At 42.6% G+C, this 14307-nt stretch overlaps 1 protein-coding gene across 2 annotated transcripts in view; it reads right to left on the bottom strand.

Annotated features, from left to right (window-relative positions):
* LOC126251963 (uncharacterized) overlaps window positions 1–14307 on the bottom strand; it is a 143671-nt gene that overhangs the window by 26576 nt on the left and 102788 nt on the right. For both annotated transcript variants that reach the window (XR_007545816.1, XM_049952727.1), the window contains one exon: window positions 4833–4985. Coding sequence is in view for 1 of the 2 variants with exons in the window: in XM_049952727.1 (XP_049808684.1) it covers window positions 4833–4985 (153 nt within the window). In the remaining variant the exon portion in view is untranslated. The remainder of the gene's footprint in view (window positions 1–4832; window positions 4986–14307) is intronic.

Raw genomic sequence — 14307 nt, 5'->3', positions numbered from 1 at the left:
ATCACACGCACGGCACAGCGGACACACCAGGAACCGCGGTGTTGGCCGTCGAATGGCGCTAGCTGCGCAGCATTTGTGCACCGCCGCCGTCAGTGTCAGCCAGTTTGCCGTGGCATACGGAGCTCCATCGCAGTCTTTAACACTGGTAGCATGCCGCGACAGCGTGGACGTGAACCGTATGTGCAGTTGACGGACTTTGAGCGAGGGCGTATAGTGGGCATGCGGGAGGCCGGGTGGACGTACCGCCGAATTGCTCAACACGTGGGGCGTGAGGTCTCCACAGTACATCGATGTTGTCGCCAGTGGTCGGCGGAAGGTGCACGTGCCCGTCGACCTGGGACCGGACCGCAGCGACGCACGGATGCACGCCAAGACCGTAGGATCCTACGCAGTGCCGTAGGGGACCGCACCGCCACTTCCCAGCAAATTAGGGACACTGTTGCTCCTGGGGTATCGGCGAGGACCATTCGCAACCGTCTCCATGAAGCTGGGCTACGGTCCCGCACACCGTTAGGCCGTCTTCCGCTCACGCCCCAACATCGTGCAGCCCGCCTCCAGTGGTGTCGCGACAGGCGTGAATGGAGGGACGAATGGAGACGTGTCGTCTTCAGCGATGAGAGTCGCTTCTGCCTTGGTGCCAATGATGGTCGTATGCGTGTTTGGCGCCGTGCAGGTGAGCGCCACAATCGGGACTGCATACGACCGAGGCACACAGGGCCAACACCCGGCATCATGGTGTGGGGAGCGATCTCCTACACTGGCCGTACACCACTGGTGATCGTCGAGGGGACACCGAATAGTGCACGGTACATCCAAACCGTCATCGAACCCATCGTTCTACCATTCCTAGACCGGCAAGGGAACTTGCTGTTCCAACAGGACAATGCACGTCCGCATGTATCCCGTGCCACCCAACGTGCTCTAGAAGGTGTAAGTCAACTACCCTGGCCAGCAAGATCTCCGGATCTGTCCCCCACTGAGCATGTTTGGGACTGGATGAAGCGTCGTCTCACGCGGTCTGCACGTCCAGCACGAACGCTGGTCCAACTGAGGCGCCAGGTGGAAATGGCATGGCAAGCCGTTCCACAGGACTACATCCAGCATCTCTACGATCGTCTCCATGGGAGAATAGCAGCCTGCATTGCTGCGAAAGGTGGATATACACTGTACTAGTGCCGACATTGTGCATGCTCTGTTGCCTGTGTCTATATGCCTGTGGTTCTGTCAGTGTGATCATGTGATGTATCTGACCCCAGGAATGTGTCAATAAAGTTTCCCCTTCCTGGGACAATGAATTCACGGTGTTCTTATTTCAATTTCCAGGAGTGTACTTCTGATATTAAAGTGTGTGCTTCTAAACCAGTTTACCATGGAAAATTCAAATATGTAAACAAAATACCATTGTCAGGGCACAAGCCTCGACCTGTCGCCACCCCACAGAGGGTTATGGGCGTTGAAGTCGCCCAGTAACAGGAAAGGGGGTGGCAATTGGGCTATCAGCGCAGCTAGGACGTGCTGCGCAACATCATCATCCGGTGGAAGGTAAAGACTGCAGACGGTAACAGCCTGTGGCGTCCACACCCGAACAGCGACAGCCTCTAAATGTGTTTGGAGAGGGACAGACTCGCTGTGAAGAGAGTTAAGGACATATATGCAGACGCCACCAGACACCCTTTCATAAGCTGCCCGGTTCTTATAATAACCCCGATAGCCACGGAGGGCGGGGGTTCGCATTGCTGGAAACCAAGTTTCCTGAAGAGCAATGCAGAAGAAAGGGTGAAGGCTGATAAGTTGGCGGAGCTCAGCTAGATGGCGGAAAAAACCGCTGCAGTTCCACTGGAGTATGAAATTGTCCATGGCTGAGAGGGCGTGAAGGGACTAGGAACGCAATTTACGCCGCTTGTTCACTCGCTGCCACCGATTCAGAACCCGCACGAGTGGGTTGTTGGAAGCGGTGGGGCAGGTGCCACCGCAATGTCGGGATTCTTGGGTACCCTTTTCTTTTTCAGCTTACTTCGCTCTGCCTTCAGTGGTTCAGGCTGGGAGGGCTTCACTGGGTCAGTCTCAGGGACGGACGATGACCGTGAGGCTCTACGACCAGGGACCAGTGGTTGTTTGAGCCACTTGCGAGTGTCCGCTTTTATACTGGTTGGAATTTGCGAAGGGAGGTCCCCAAGGGACCCCTTCCTGGCAACAGTCTTACGCTTCTCCGGCTGGGAACGGGGAACTGATGTCCCCGATGGTTGGGGGGGCATTGCTCCTGAAGTAGATGGAGCAGGAGCAACAGGGAGTGTAGTGCCCCCCACTATCAAGGGGGCAGGTGTGGACATTCGGCTCTGAGAGCTGACTGGAGCTGATGGAACTGTAGCAGAAGTGACAGTTGCGGCATAAGAAGATGTCAAACGCACTGGATGAAGCCGATCATATTTCCGCTTAGCCTCAGTGTACGTCAGTCGGTCCAGGGTCTTGATTTCCATGATTTTCCACTCCTTCTGCAGAATCGGACAGTCCGGCGAGCAAGGCGGATGGTGCTCTCCGCAGTTGACGCAGATGGGAGGCGGGGCACAGGGAGTATCAGGATGGGATGGTCGACCACAATCGTGACATAAGAGGCTGGAAGCACAGCGTGAAGACATATGGCCGAACTTCCAACACAAGCACTGCATCGGGGGAGGGATATATGGCTTGACATCACAACGGTACACCATCACCTTGACCTTCTCAGGTAATGTGTCACCCTCGAAGGCCAAGATGAAGGCACCGGTGGCAACTTGATGATCCCTCGGACCCCGGTGGACGCGCCGGACGAAATGGACACCTCGTCGCTCTAAGTTGGCGCGCAGCTCGTCATCGGACTGTAAAAGGAGATCCCCGTGGAAGATAATGCCCTGGACCATATTCAGACTTGTATGGGACGTGATAGTTACGGAGACATCCCCCAGCTTATTACAAGTGAGCAAGGCCCGCGACTGGGCGGAGGATGCCGTTTTTATCAACACCGATCCGGACCGCATCTTGGACAAGCCCTCCACCTTCCCAAACTTGTCCTCTAAATGCTCTACAAAGAACTGACGCTTCCCCATCACCTCTGGTACAGACAAGATACCTGGGCGAATATGTCTCACTTTCATTCAATGCCTTTCGTTCCCCCCGTGTTGTGGCGAGGGAGGGGAACGATTTGGGGTCATAAACGTTACCTTTAAAATGGGCTCTCGAATGCTTAGAGACTGCTGGTGGCTGGCCACCAGCAAGAGAAGATGTGCCACGCTTCATTGCGTGTCATCCACCCTGATGCCACCTACTCGGACCAAGGGCCATCCCCACGGGCGCCACCCAGCCACAGCAAAGGCCACCTGGCAAAATGGCCATTGCCGGGAGTCCCGATGCCCCAGGGAGATGGGCATCTACTCCTTGGCATACGTTGGGAGTTAACGGCACAGGCATCAGTAGAGCGATCCCTGTGTTGTCAGGGGGCTACAACCAACAGGGTACATGGCGGCCCCACCACAACGGACTGGCTACCGTGCTGGATGTTAGGTGACATGTGGTCCACGGTCGCCGTTAGTGCAGAAAATGGCCCTGCAAATTGCTTGGCAGAAAGTGCACGCAGGAGTGTATCCATGCCCAAGAGATGGAGAGCGGGCAGGACTGCAATGCAACAACGAATAAGCTGGCGAAAGTTCTCAACGCAAGATGGACACAATGCACCAAGTAAGGCGCCCTTCCCCAATCGGCTCGCTCTTCGGAAAAATTTTGAGATATGGAGGTCAAACCCGACAGGGGACCATCACATAAGGCCAAAACGTTTCAGACTCCTTTTAGTCGCCTCTTACGACAGGCAGGAATACCGCGGGCCTATTCTAACCCCCGAACCCGCATGGGGAGGCTTTTGTTGTATTGTACTTCGCAATAAAACAGTGGAGACCACAAGACTGGTACATAAAATAATAAATGTTACCTCAATGTAAACATATTACTGTCTAAAGCAAAGGGGAAAAAATATTGCTTGCCAGATGCATGACTTGAACACTGAGCTCCACATGCTAAAGTCGTGTGATGGGTCCAGAGTCATACCGACATGAATACTTGACTTGGGATGGGATGATCAGGTGCGACAGACTGATAGGCTCAACCGCTACACATGCAGTGCAGTACGTCATCTGGTGATCTCAGATGTTCAACATTTATCGTCCACTTTTAGGGTATTTCCTGACATTTGCAACTCTGTGTATCTTATATTAAATTACTTGTTTCAGCATCATCTACGTCGCTTCCGACATTTTTTAACAGTAATAAGAATCACCCTGCATACATTCCAAAGTCAAGCTTTCTATGTCAACCCAAGAATCACAAAGCTGCCAATAAGGTTCAATGGACACAGAATGTATGAAACATAATACCATGTTGTGGAGCATAAATTACAGGGGAACAAAAGGGCCTATGCCTATTACACTCCTGCTCCTAGCATCAATACATCAATGTTCACTTGGTCAAGAGTGCTTCATTTCTAGCAAAAGGCCATGATTTTTGATAATTTTTATTTTCTCTCTATTTCTTCCTCCAGCCTTCTCCATCTTTCTTGCCAGTTACTTTCCTAGTACTCAAAGTTATGGCTTTATACCTCTCATCAACTATTTGCAGTTTCTTTACATTTTCTTCCTATCTGTTGTTCTTTATCTAATCCATGCCTCTTCTTCCTTTAACTCTTTCCCAGATCTCTGAACTGTTGACCACACTGTAACACTTGTATTGTCTTAGGTCTTCAATGACATGTGATGTGACCTTACATTTTTATTCTTACAGTGCAGAAAACTTGCAACTCAAATACTCACCAAGCATATGATTATAAGAAGTGTGTAGACATGAATTGTCGTATCAGGCAATGATTCCATATCTTTTAAAGCTGCAACTGCTGGCTGAAAGTCAGGCTTCAGCTCCAAGGTATGGCGTAAATGCAGTGTTGCCTCTTGGTAATGACCATATGCCTGCCAAAAAGAAAATGATTGTTACATTGATTTCCAGAAGCTAACAACAGAACAGCTAATGCTTTTTCAAGCTCAAAACAAGTGCAGCTTTACTAATATAAAGTTCCTGGTTTCCTAATAAGGAGAGACTGATAGAAAGGCATTATGCTATAATGTGAATCATTCTCTCCATCTTCTGGTGGGAGTATTAAGATGGTGTCAGTGTCATCTTTATATAAACAATACCTATGTATGGGCATTACCCATATAAAGACTACACACAAACTATCTTTAAATTTTATCAGATTTTGATGAAACTGACTTCCATCAAAATATGTAATTACCAATATTGTGAAATGACAACATTATGAAAAGGACAGATTGCTACTCACCATATTGTGGAGATACAAACACATGCACACTGAACAGAAGTCTAGCTTCAGCAGCCAGAGACAGTGGTCGCACGTGTGCTTGTGCGTGCTATCTATCCTTTTCATAATGTTGTAATTACTCCAGCATGGATTTTCCAATATTATAAAATGGATAAATTGCTAGTCATCATAAAGATGACATTGAGTTGTGGACAGACACAACGAACAGATTGTTACACTTTTATCTTTTGGCCAGATTCTTCTTCAGAAAAGAAAACACACACACACACACACACACACACACACACACACACACACACACACACACACACACAAGCAAGCACATTTAATGTGCAAAAACTGCTATCTCTGGCTGCTCTGGCCAGAGTGGCTCGTGATACCATCATGCGTGCTCTGGTCAGAGTGGCTTGCAATTCAAGTCATATGTGTATTGTGTGTGCTTACTTGTGTGAATGTGTATGTGTTTTCTTTTCTGTAAAACAATCTGGCCAAAAGTTAAATGTGTAACAGTCTTTTCATTTTGGATGTCTGCAACTCAATATGTTAACTTTATGGTGAATAGCTATCTATTCTGTCCTTTTCATAATACTGTTGATACTCCTATGTGGACCTTCATGGTTGTAAACATGTAATTAGTGATGGTGATGATGTCTTTTCCACCTGAGAGATAACAGGTAAATAATAATATTTTAGTGTATTAACAACCACCACATCTCAATATATTTGTGCAAATGTGTTTATTCTTGTTTCATGTGTAATTGTTGGGAACAGTTTAACCATGTAAAACTTTTCTCATACGAGACAGACTTTTGCAGTTTCAGTCAACTCTGTCTTTTTTTTTTTTTTTAAGTTAATGGCCTGCAACAGCAAAAAGATGGCAGTTACAATGTCTCAATATCTTATGTTCTTGCTGTCAAAAGAAAATGAAAATAATATCTGTTCGTTGTGAACTAACTCTATAATATGCTATATAAAATCGTTTGTAATGAATGGATAGAAGGTAGTTAGCAATAGCAATTAGTTTTAAAAAGAAGATGAATAAACTTGCTCTCTTTCAGTGGATGTGTAAAAAGGACTTATATAAAAGCCAATTTTCTGTCTCGTTTATGTGCCTGTTGATGACTCAAAGTGTGTATTATTCGGTGAGCTGTTACCTTTACTCCTGAATTATTTTCACTGAATCATCAAATTTTTTTGTAGAAAGTAACAGGTTTTTTTTGACTCAGACTAATTATGAAATATTTGTCTTTTTAGGAAGTCTTTATCCATTTACAAAACTGCAAGAAAAGAAAGAACACAAAAATAGTTCAGACGGTATTGCAGGCAAATTATGTCAGAGGAAAAATATCTAACAATTATTTTCTACGACTCATAAAATCAGAGTGCATTATATACAAGGACAATGAAACTTCAAAAAATGCTATTAATTCCATACAGACACACAAAGACATAAAACACATTAAGCACGAGCATGACAGTCACGGCTTTTCGATGGACTGCTTTAACTGGAAAGCTGGGTACTTTACATTAGTTTATCTCATCTGGAAAGAAAATAAAGAGTGAATGTGAAGTTATATTCAACCTCTAAGATCTGGAAAAAGCTATGGTTCATGTTCAAAGTAAAGATGTTGAACTGCTCCAATCCTTGTCTTTTTACAGCCTGCGTCATCAACCTGCCATTGAAGATACATTTAAAAATATTTTGATTATCTTTCATATTTGCTTATTAATTCTTGGTCTCAAAAACTCATATAAAGCTATGTACATTGTGTACATCTGAATCGCTTATTATAAGGTACCTCCCCCCTCACACGTGCCCACCCACCTACACAGACAGAGAGAGAAAGAGAGAGAGAGAGAGAGAGAGAGAGAGAGAGAGAGCGCACAACCTCATGAAATTTGTACCACAGAGACATGCATTGGGGCTCCTGCTGTTCAAATTGTATATTAACAACCTTACTGACAATATTAACCTCAGATATTTTGCAGATAATATCATTATGTATAATGGCATCTTGTAGCACTATATTACTTTTATAGTGTCAATGAAGCATACAGAATCTGTTGACTGATAAAAAAAACCTTGTTGTAACAGTGTGTAGGGATATTAAATAGAAATATCCCATAAGTTCAGACACAAGTAAACTAAATGGCAGGTATCAAATTGAAATCACAAATAGAAAGACAACTTAACTTCGAGTTCTTACACATTTGCTAGTAATCTTGTGAAATGCACAAACTGTGCTTCTGCATGTAGGGATTTTGTTGCCTACGTCCTTAAGAACAGGATTAAAAGTTGTTTCCTTCTTTTTTTCTTTCTGTAAATTCTGACTGACTGCTGACTTTCAGTAGATCTTTTTACAAAGCTTTTAACAATACTGTCTATGAATGCATTTTAATCATCATACTAGGGTTATCTGTGGACATCGGGAATAATAGGTTCCTTTGTTTCTTTAAAAAATGTCCTATAACAGAAACTCTTACAACAATGTTCCATATCCCTGCTGCACAAAGTTTTATTTTGCAGCAATGTATCTGTACTGGGATGGGTCCTTGTTTCAGTGAACAACTCATTTGTTTGGAGAACATTATGGCTTTACATTTGTATTCTGGTGCATTGTCTTTACTTGATACACATGCTTTTAATATGAGACCTAACATTTCTCTTGTACATGAAACTTAACCGTGTAGCAAAACAATGGCATTTTCATATGAAAATATTCTGGAGGCTGGCGTCGAGTGGAAGATAAGGGATCCAGCATTAGCCAGATTTGAGAGAGCTTTGGATGTCTTGCAATCAAAGAAGGAACAAAGAATAGATAACATTCCAGCAGATTTCCTAAAAGTATCAGAGGAGAAATAAATCAAGTCAGTGTGTGGAATACATGAGACTGGAGATGTATCTCTGGACTTTCAGAAGAATATCATCCACACCATCCCAAAGACAACAAGTGTACAAAATGCGAGTTAACACACAATCAGCTAGACAGCTAATACAATCAAGTAATTGACAAAAATAGTTCACAGAAGAATTGAAAAGAAAACTGAGGATATTTTAGCAGAAGTCAGTGTGTCTTTAGGACAGTATACTTACTAATGGAAGCAAAACATAAGAATAATTATTTAAATAAAAATGAATTTTTAATATACCAGATTTTTAAATCATACTATCAAGTATAAAATAATTTCTCCTATATCGATAGAGACAATCCTTAAGATTTGCAATTGTGAATTTTTAATAGCAATGGAAATACTTGGAAGATTTAATATGAAAAATGTGGAGAAGATGCAATAGACAATAATAATGGCAGGCACTATTCATGTATCAATTATTTATTGCATGTATCCAATGTGTTTCTGTTTTAAATCTTACAAGTATTTTTGTAGCTAGTTAAAAATTCAGATTTGCAAATTTTCAGGACAATCTCTTTGGGGACAGGCAAAATTATTTTATACTTTTTAGTCTAATTTATAACATCCTATATTAAAAATTCACATTATTTTAAATAATTGTTTTCTGATTTTTAGTTGCGTTTGTGTGAAATTCTTCAATCGATTTCAACATTTTGTTGAGATCACAACGGAGACCTGTGGAAACCCAGGTTTATTTCAGTTTCTCTTAACCTGGCTGAATATGTTGCTTCCTCCTATGCATGTCTTGTGAAAATACCAAGAATGTGAGCTCACAAGCAGGCTTACTAGCAGTCGTCCTTCCCACGAACCATCTAAACTGCAACAGAAGTGGCAATGATACACACTGTACCCTCTGCCACACACCAGACACGAAAGTGAGTTAATATTGCATTGTCATCCAGTTATGAGCTACGTTTAAAATTTCAAGTCTTCAACTCATCTGGAAATTCAAATCAGTTGCAAACTTTGTACTGAACACACACACACACACACACACACACACACACACACACACACACACACACACACAGAGAGAGAGAGAGAGAGAGAGAGAGAGAGAGAGAGAGAGAAGAAGAAAGTGACCAATAAAAACATGGTAAGAATCAAGACATCTCCAAAAGATTTGCCAATACAGAAAAAGCTTTTAGCACAGTAGAGAGGTACTAGATGTTTGAGAGCATCAGAAAATTAGTTATGTGGTACAGGGAATGGCGAAGAATATACAAGATCAAGAGAGAGCCATAACAATGAAAGACCAAAAGAGAAGTGCTCAAATTAATAAGGGTTTAAGATATGGTACAGTCTTTCTCCTGTACTGTTAAACCTGAATATCAAAGAAGGAATGAAGGAAGCCTCATCATCACTGCATAGCTACTGGTACAGCCATCTGAACTAGCTTACTTGTGTCAAGCCTTGGTCTTCCTATGCAATTATTACTCCTCACACTTCTCTTCATTAGCAAGTTTAGGATTCCTTAATACTGGAATATGGGTCCTATCAACTGAGCCTTTCTTTTATTAAAGATGACAAATTTCTTTTCTTCCAAATTCAGTTTACTACCTCTTCATTAGTTATCCATTCAACCTATTTGATTTTCAGCATTCATCCATAGCACCACATTTCAAGAGCTCCTGTTTTCTTCTTGTCTGAACTGTTTATTTTCAATGTATTATTTCCACACAATGATACCCTCCAGAAAAATGCCTTCAGAAAAGAATTTCTAACACATACATTTATATTCAATGTTAGCATATCTGTCTTTTTCAGAAATAATTTTCTTGCTACTGACAATCTGTCATCTCTTTCAGCCATCATCAGTTTTTTTCTACCCAAACAGCAAAATCATTTATTACTTTCCCAGACTAATTCCTTCAACATCAGCTGATTTGATTTGGCTATAAGTTTCTAGCCACCTCCAACAGAAAGAGAATTACAGTGACATCGGTAATCCTCACAGGTGTTTTTTTTTTTTTTTTTTTTTTGTCTGGACATCGTGAGCACCTCTCTGGATGTAACCAGTTAGCAAGTTACTATGTAACACAAATCATCTAATGATGATCTGAAGATGACTTGTACAGTGTGTTTCAAAAAGGACTTTACAAGTTTGAAAATTCATATAAATTAATTCACAGTACCTACAGAGATGATTGTAGTATTAATTTGTACAGAAATATATAAAGTTTGTCTCACATAGCTTGCTATTGCCGAATTGCATCTTAAGGAGTGCTAGCGGCAGTTGCATTAAAGATGGCTGCCTTCACTGGACCCAAGCGTACCAGTAGCTGTGTGTTTTGGTTTAAAGAATCTAGGTTGGCGACAACAGTATAGCATAATTTCCGTACCAAATACGCTGAAGATCCTCCTAGTGGGCCTACGGTTTATGAGTGGCATAAATGTTTTGTAGAAACAGGGTGCTCGGTAAGACAAGGGAAATCATCAAGTCATCTACACACATATGACGACGTCGTTGAGCGAGAGAGAGAGAGAGAGAGAGAGAGAGAGAGAGAGAGAGAGAGAACGTTCTGTCAACAGCTCTATGAAACTGATCCTGTGTGCATCTCACGAACTGCAAATCCCCATACAACTGTTGGGCATGTGTTGAGAAGCCGATTGCATTTGAAACCATACAGGTTGACGAATGTACAAGCAATAAAAGACACTGATAAAATTGCTCACAAGAACTTCTGTGCGGATGTTAAATCGATTACATGAGGATAAACATTTCCTAGACAAAATCATCTTTCCTGATGAGTCAACTTTTCACTTAAGTGGCAAGGTTAACACACCCAACTGTAGGATTTGGGGCAGTGAAAACCCACATCAAACATTGCAACAGATAGCCCTAAACTGAACGTTTTTTGTGCATTGAGCAAGAACAAAATGTACGGCCCCTTTTTTTCTGCGAGAGAACCATCAACGGGATAGTGTACCTGGATATGTTACAAAAATTTTTGATACCACAGATTGATGGAGTATGACCAAGAACGAAATGTTTACTTCATGTAAGATGGTGCACCACTCCACTACCTAGGTGACATCCAGGATTTTCTCAGTGACTGCTTTCCAGGTCAATGGATTGGCCTTGATGCGCCAAATGCATGGCCCCCACATTCCCCAGAACTGACACTACTTGATTTTATGGGAATTCATCAAGGATATCACATTTGTACTTCCTGTGCTGGCTGGCTTCTCTACCCGAACTTAGAGCGAAAATTTACACCACCACTGAGCAAGTTATACATGCTATGCTACAGTGAGTTTGGGAAGAAATTGACTTCCGATGGTATATGTGCAGGAAAACCAACAGAAGTCACATACAACATCTTCAGTTTAAAGTAAAAAAGCTTTGTGTGTTTCTATACAAAATAACATTAAACCAACTCTGTATCTTCTTTCAATAAATTTATAAGATTTTTTTAAAGTTGTTAAGTCATTTTTTAATCATCCTGTATAATAAAACATTGAAAGATTGTACTCCTGCTAATATTGTCAAAAGATGCATCTAAATCTGCAGATGCTCTAAATGTACCTTTCCCTTTCATCAACCAATCTTCTAAGACAAGCTGCAGTGGCAGTAATACCTCTCATGTTCCTAAAGCTCTCTGGAGCCCACAGTGATTTTCCCCAAGGTCTGATTCCACCAGTCTTTCCACTCCTTGGTAAATAATTTGTGCTAGTCCCCTGAATCAACCAACCAACAAAATCGGCAATACTCGCACCTGCTAGCAACTGTCCCCTTTTGATTTGAATTATTACATTCTTCTTGACGTTTGAAGGTATTTCTTCTGTCTCATATACCTAGTGTATTAGGTGGAAAAGCTTTGCCACAGCTGGCTCTTCGAAGGATCTCTAATAATTTTGAAAGAATGTTGTCTGCTCCACATGCCTTGTTTCAATCTAGATCTCTCAGTGCTCTCGCGGATTCTTTGCAGAATGTCACATCTCCCCTCTCATCCACATACACCTCCTCTTCGCTTAGTATAATACTGTCTATTTTCTGTGATCACGTCTTCTACATATTTCTTCCAACTTTCACCTTTCTCTTCCGTGCTTAATACTGGCTTGCCACCTGGGCTTTTAATGTCACCTATCTTTCTCACAGTCATATATTCTTCTACTGTTTTTCACTTGTCCTCTGTTCTCTACCTACTGAGTGGGATAGTGCAATGGTTAGCACAGTGGGCTCGCATTTTGGGGGACGATGGTTCAAATGCACATCTTCTCATCCTGATTTAGGTTTTCCATGATGTAGGGAAATCACATAATACAAATGATGGGACAGTCCCTTTGAAAGGGCATGGCTGATATCCTTCCTCTTCCTTGAAGCATTCCAAGCTTTTGCTTGCAATAATTAAATTCTTTATCTCATTTGTTATCCAATTATTTCTACTGCACCTTATCTCTTTGCTCATTCAGTCCTATGCTGTCTTTATTACTTTGTCTCTTTCGTATTTTACTGTACTTCTTTCTCAAGTCTTTTAAGGATACAGGGTATTTTTCTGGGTCAATATTATGTAAAAATCAACACCCAATTCTTTTAGGCACTGTATATAATGTATAAGTTTTACAGATTTTTTGTTGACATCAGGTAATGCAGCACACTTTAAAAAAATTACAAAGAAACTGATGCAATTTTTTTTTCCAAAATGCTTCCTCAAATTGAGGTACCTTTTAATCCAATGTTATACATTTCAAGGAGACCAAATTTTTGCATGACATGATGGCTGAGGTAATAGACTTACATAATTCCACCTATTATGTATATTAAAAGGATAAAAATATGGTTATAATAGAGGGAAACATTCCACATAGGAAAAATATATCTAAAAACAAAGATGATGTGACTTACCAAATGAAAGTGCTGGCAGGTCGACAGACACACAAACAAACACAAACATACACACAGAATTCAAGCTTTCGCAACAAACTGTTGCCTCATCAGGAAAGAGGAAAGGAGAGGGAAAGACGAAAGGATGTGGGTTTTAAGGGAGAGGGTAAGGAGTCATTCCAATCCCGGGAGCGGAAAGACTTACCTTAGGGGGAAAAAAGGACGGGTATACACTCGCACACACACACATATCCATCCACACATATACAGACACAAGCAGACATATTTAAAGACAGAGAGTTTGGGCAGAGATGTCAGTCGAGGCAGAAGTGCAGAGGCAAAGATGCTGAATGACAGGTGAGGTATGAGTGGCGGCAACTTGAAATTAGCGGAGATTGAGGCCTGGTGGATAACGGGAAGAGAGGATATATTGAAGAGCAAGTTCCCATCTCTGGAGTTCGGATAGGTTGGTGTTAGTGGGAAGTATCCAGATAACCCGGATGGTGTAACACTGTGCCAAGATGTGCTGGCCGTGCACCAAGGCATGTTTAGCCACAGGGTGATCCTCATTACCAACAAACACTGTCTGCCCTTGTCCATTCATGCGAATGGACAGTTTGTTGCTGGTCATTCCCACATAGAATGCGTCACAGTGTAGGCAGGTCAGTTGGTAGATCACGTGGGTGCTTTCACACGTGGCTCTGCCTTTGATCGTGTACACCTTCCGGGTTACAGGACTGGAGTAGGTGGTGGTGGGAGGGTGCATGGGACAGGTTTTACACCGGGGGCAGTTACAAGGGTAGGAGCCAGAGGGTAGGGAAGGTGGTTTGGGGATTTCATAGGGATGAACTAAGAGGTTACAAAGGTTAGGTGGACGGCGGAAAGACACTCTTGGTGGAGTGGGGAGGATTTCATGAAGGATGGATCTCATTTCAGGGCAGGATTTGAGGAAGTCATATCCCTGCTGGAGAGCCACATTCAGAATCTGATCCAGTCCCGGAAAGTATCCTGTCACAAGTGGGACACTTTTGTAGTTCTTCTGTGGGAGGTTCTGGGTTTGAGAAGATGAGGAAGTGGCTCTGGTTATTTGCTTCTGTACCAGGTCGGGAGGGTAGTTGCGGGATGCGAAAGCTGTTGTCAGGTTGTTGGTGTAATGCTTCAGGGATTCCGGACTGGAGCAGATTCGTTTGCCACGAAGACCTAGGCTGTA

Source organism: Schistocerca nitens, chromosome 4 (assembly GCF_023898315.1).
Source record: "Schistocerca nitens isolate TAMUIC-IGC-003100 chromosome 4, iqSchNite1.1, whole genome shotgun sequence".
Lineage (NCBI taxonomy): Eukaryota > Metazoa > Arthropoda > Insecta > Orthoptera > Acrididae > Schistocerca > Schistocerca nitens.
This window is presented reverse-complemented; position numbering and strand designations above follow the sequence as displayed.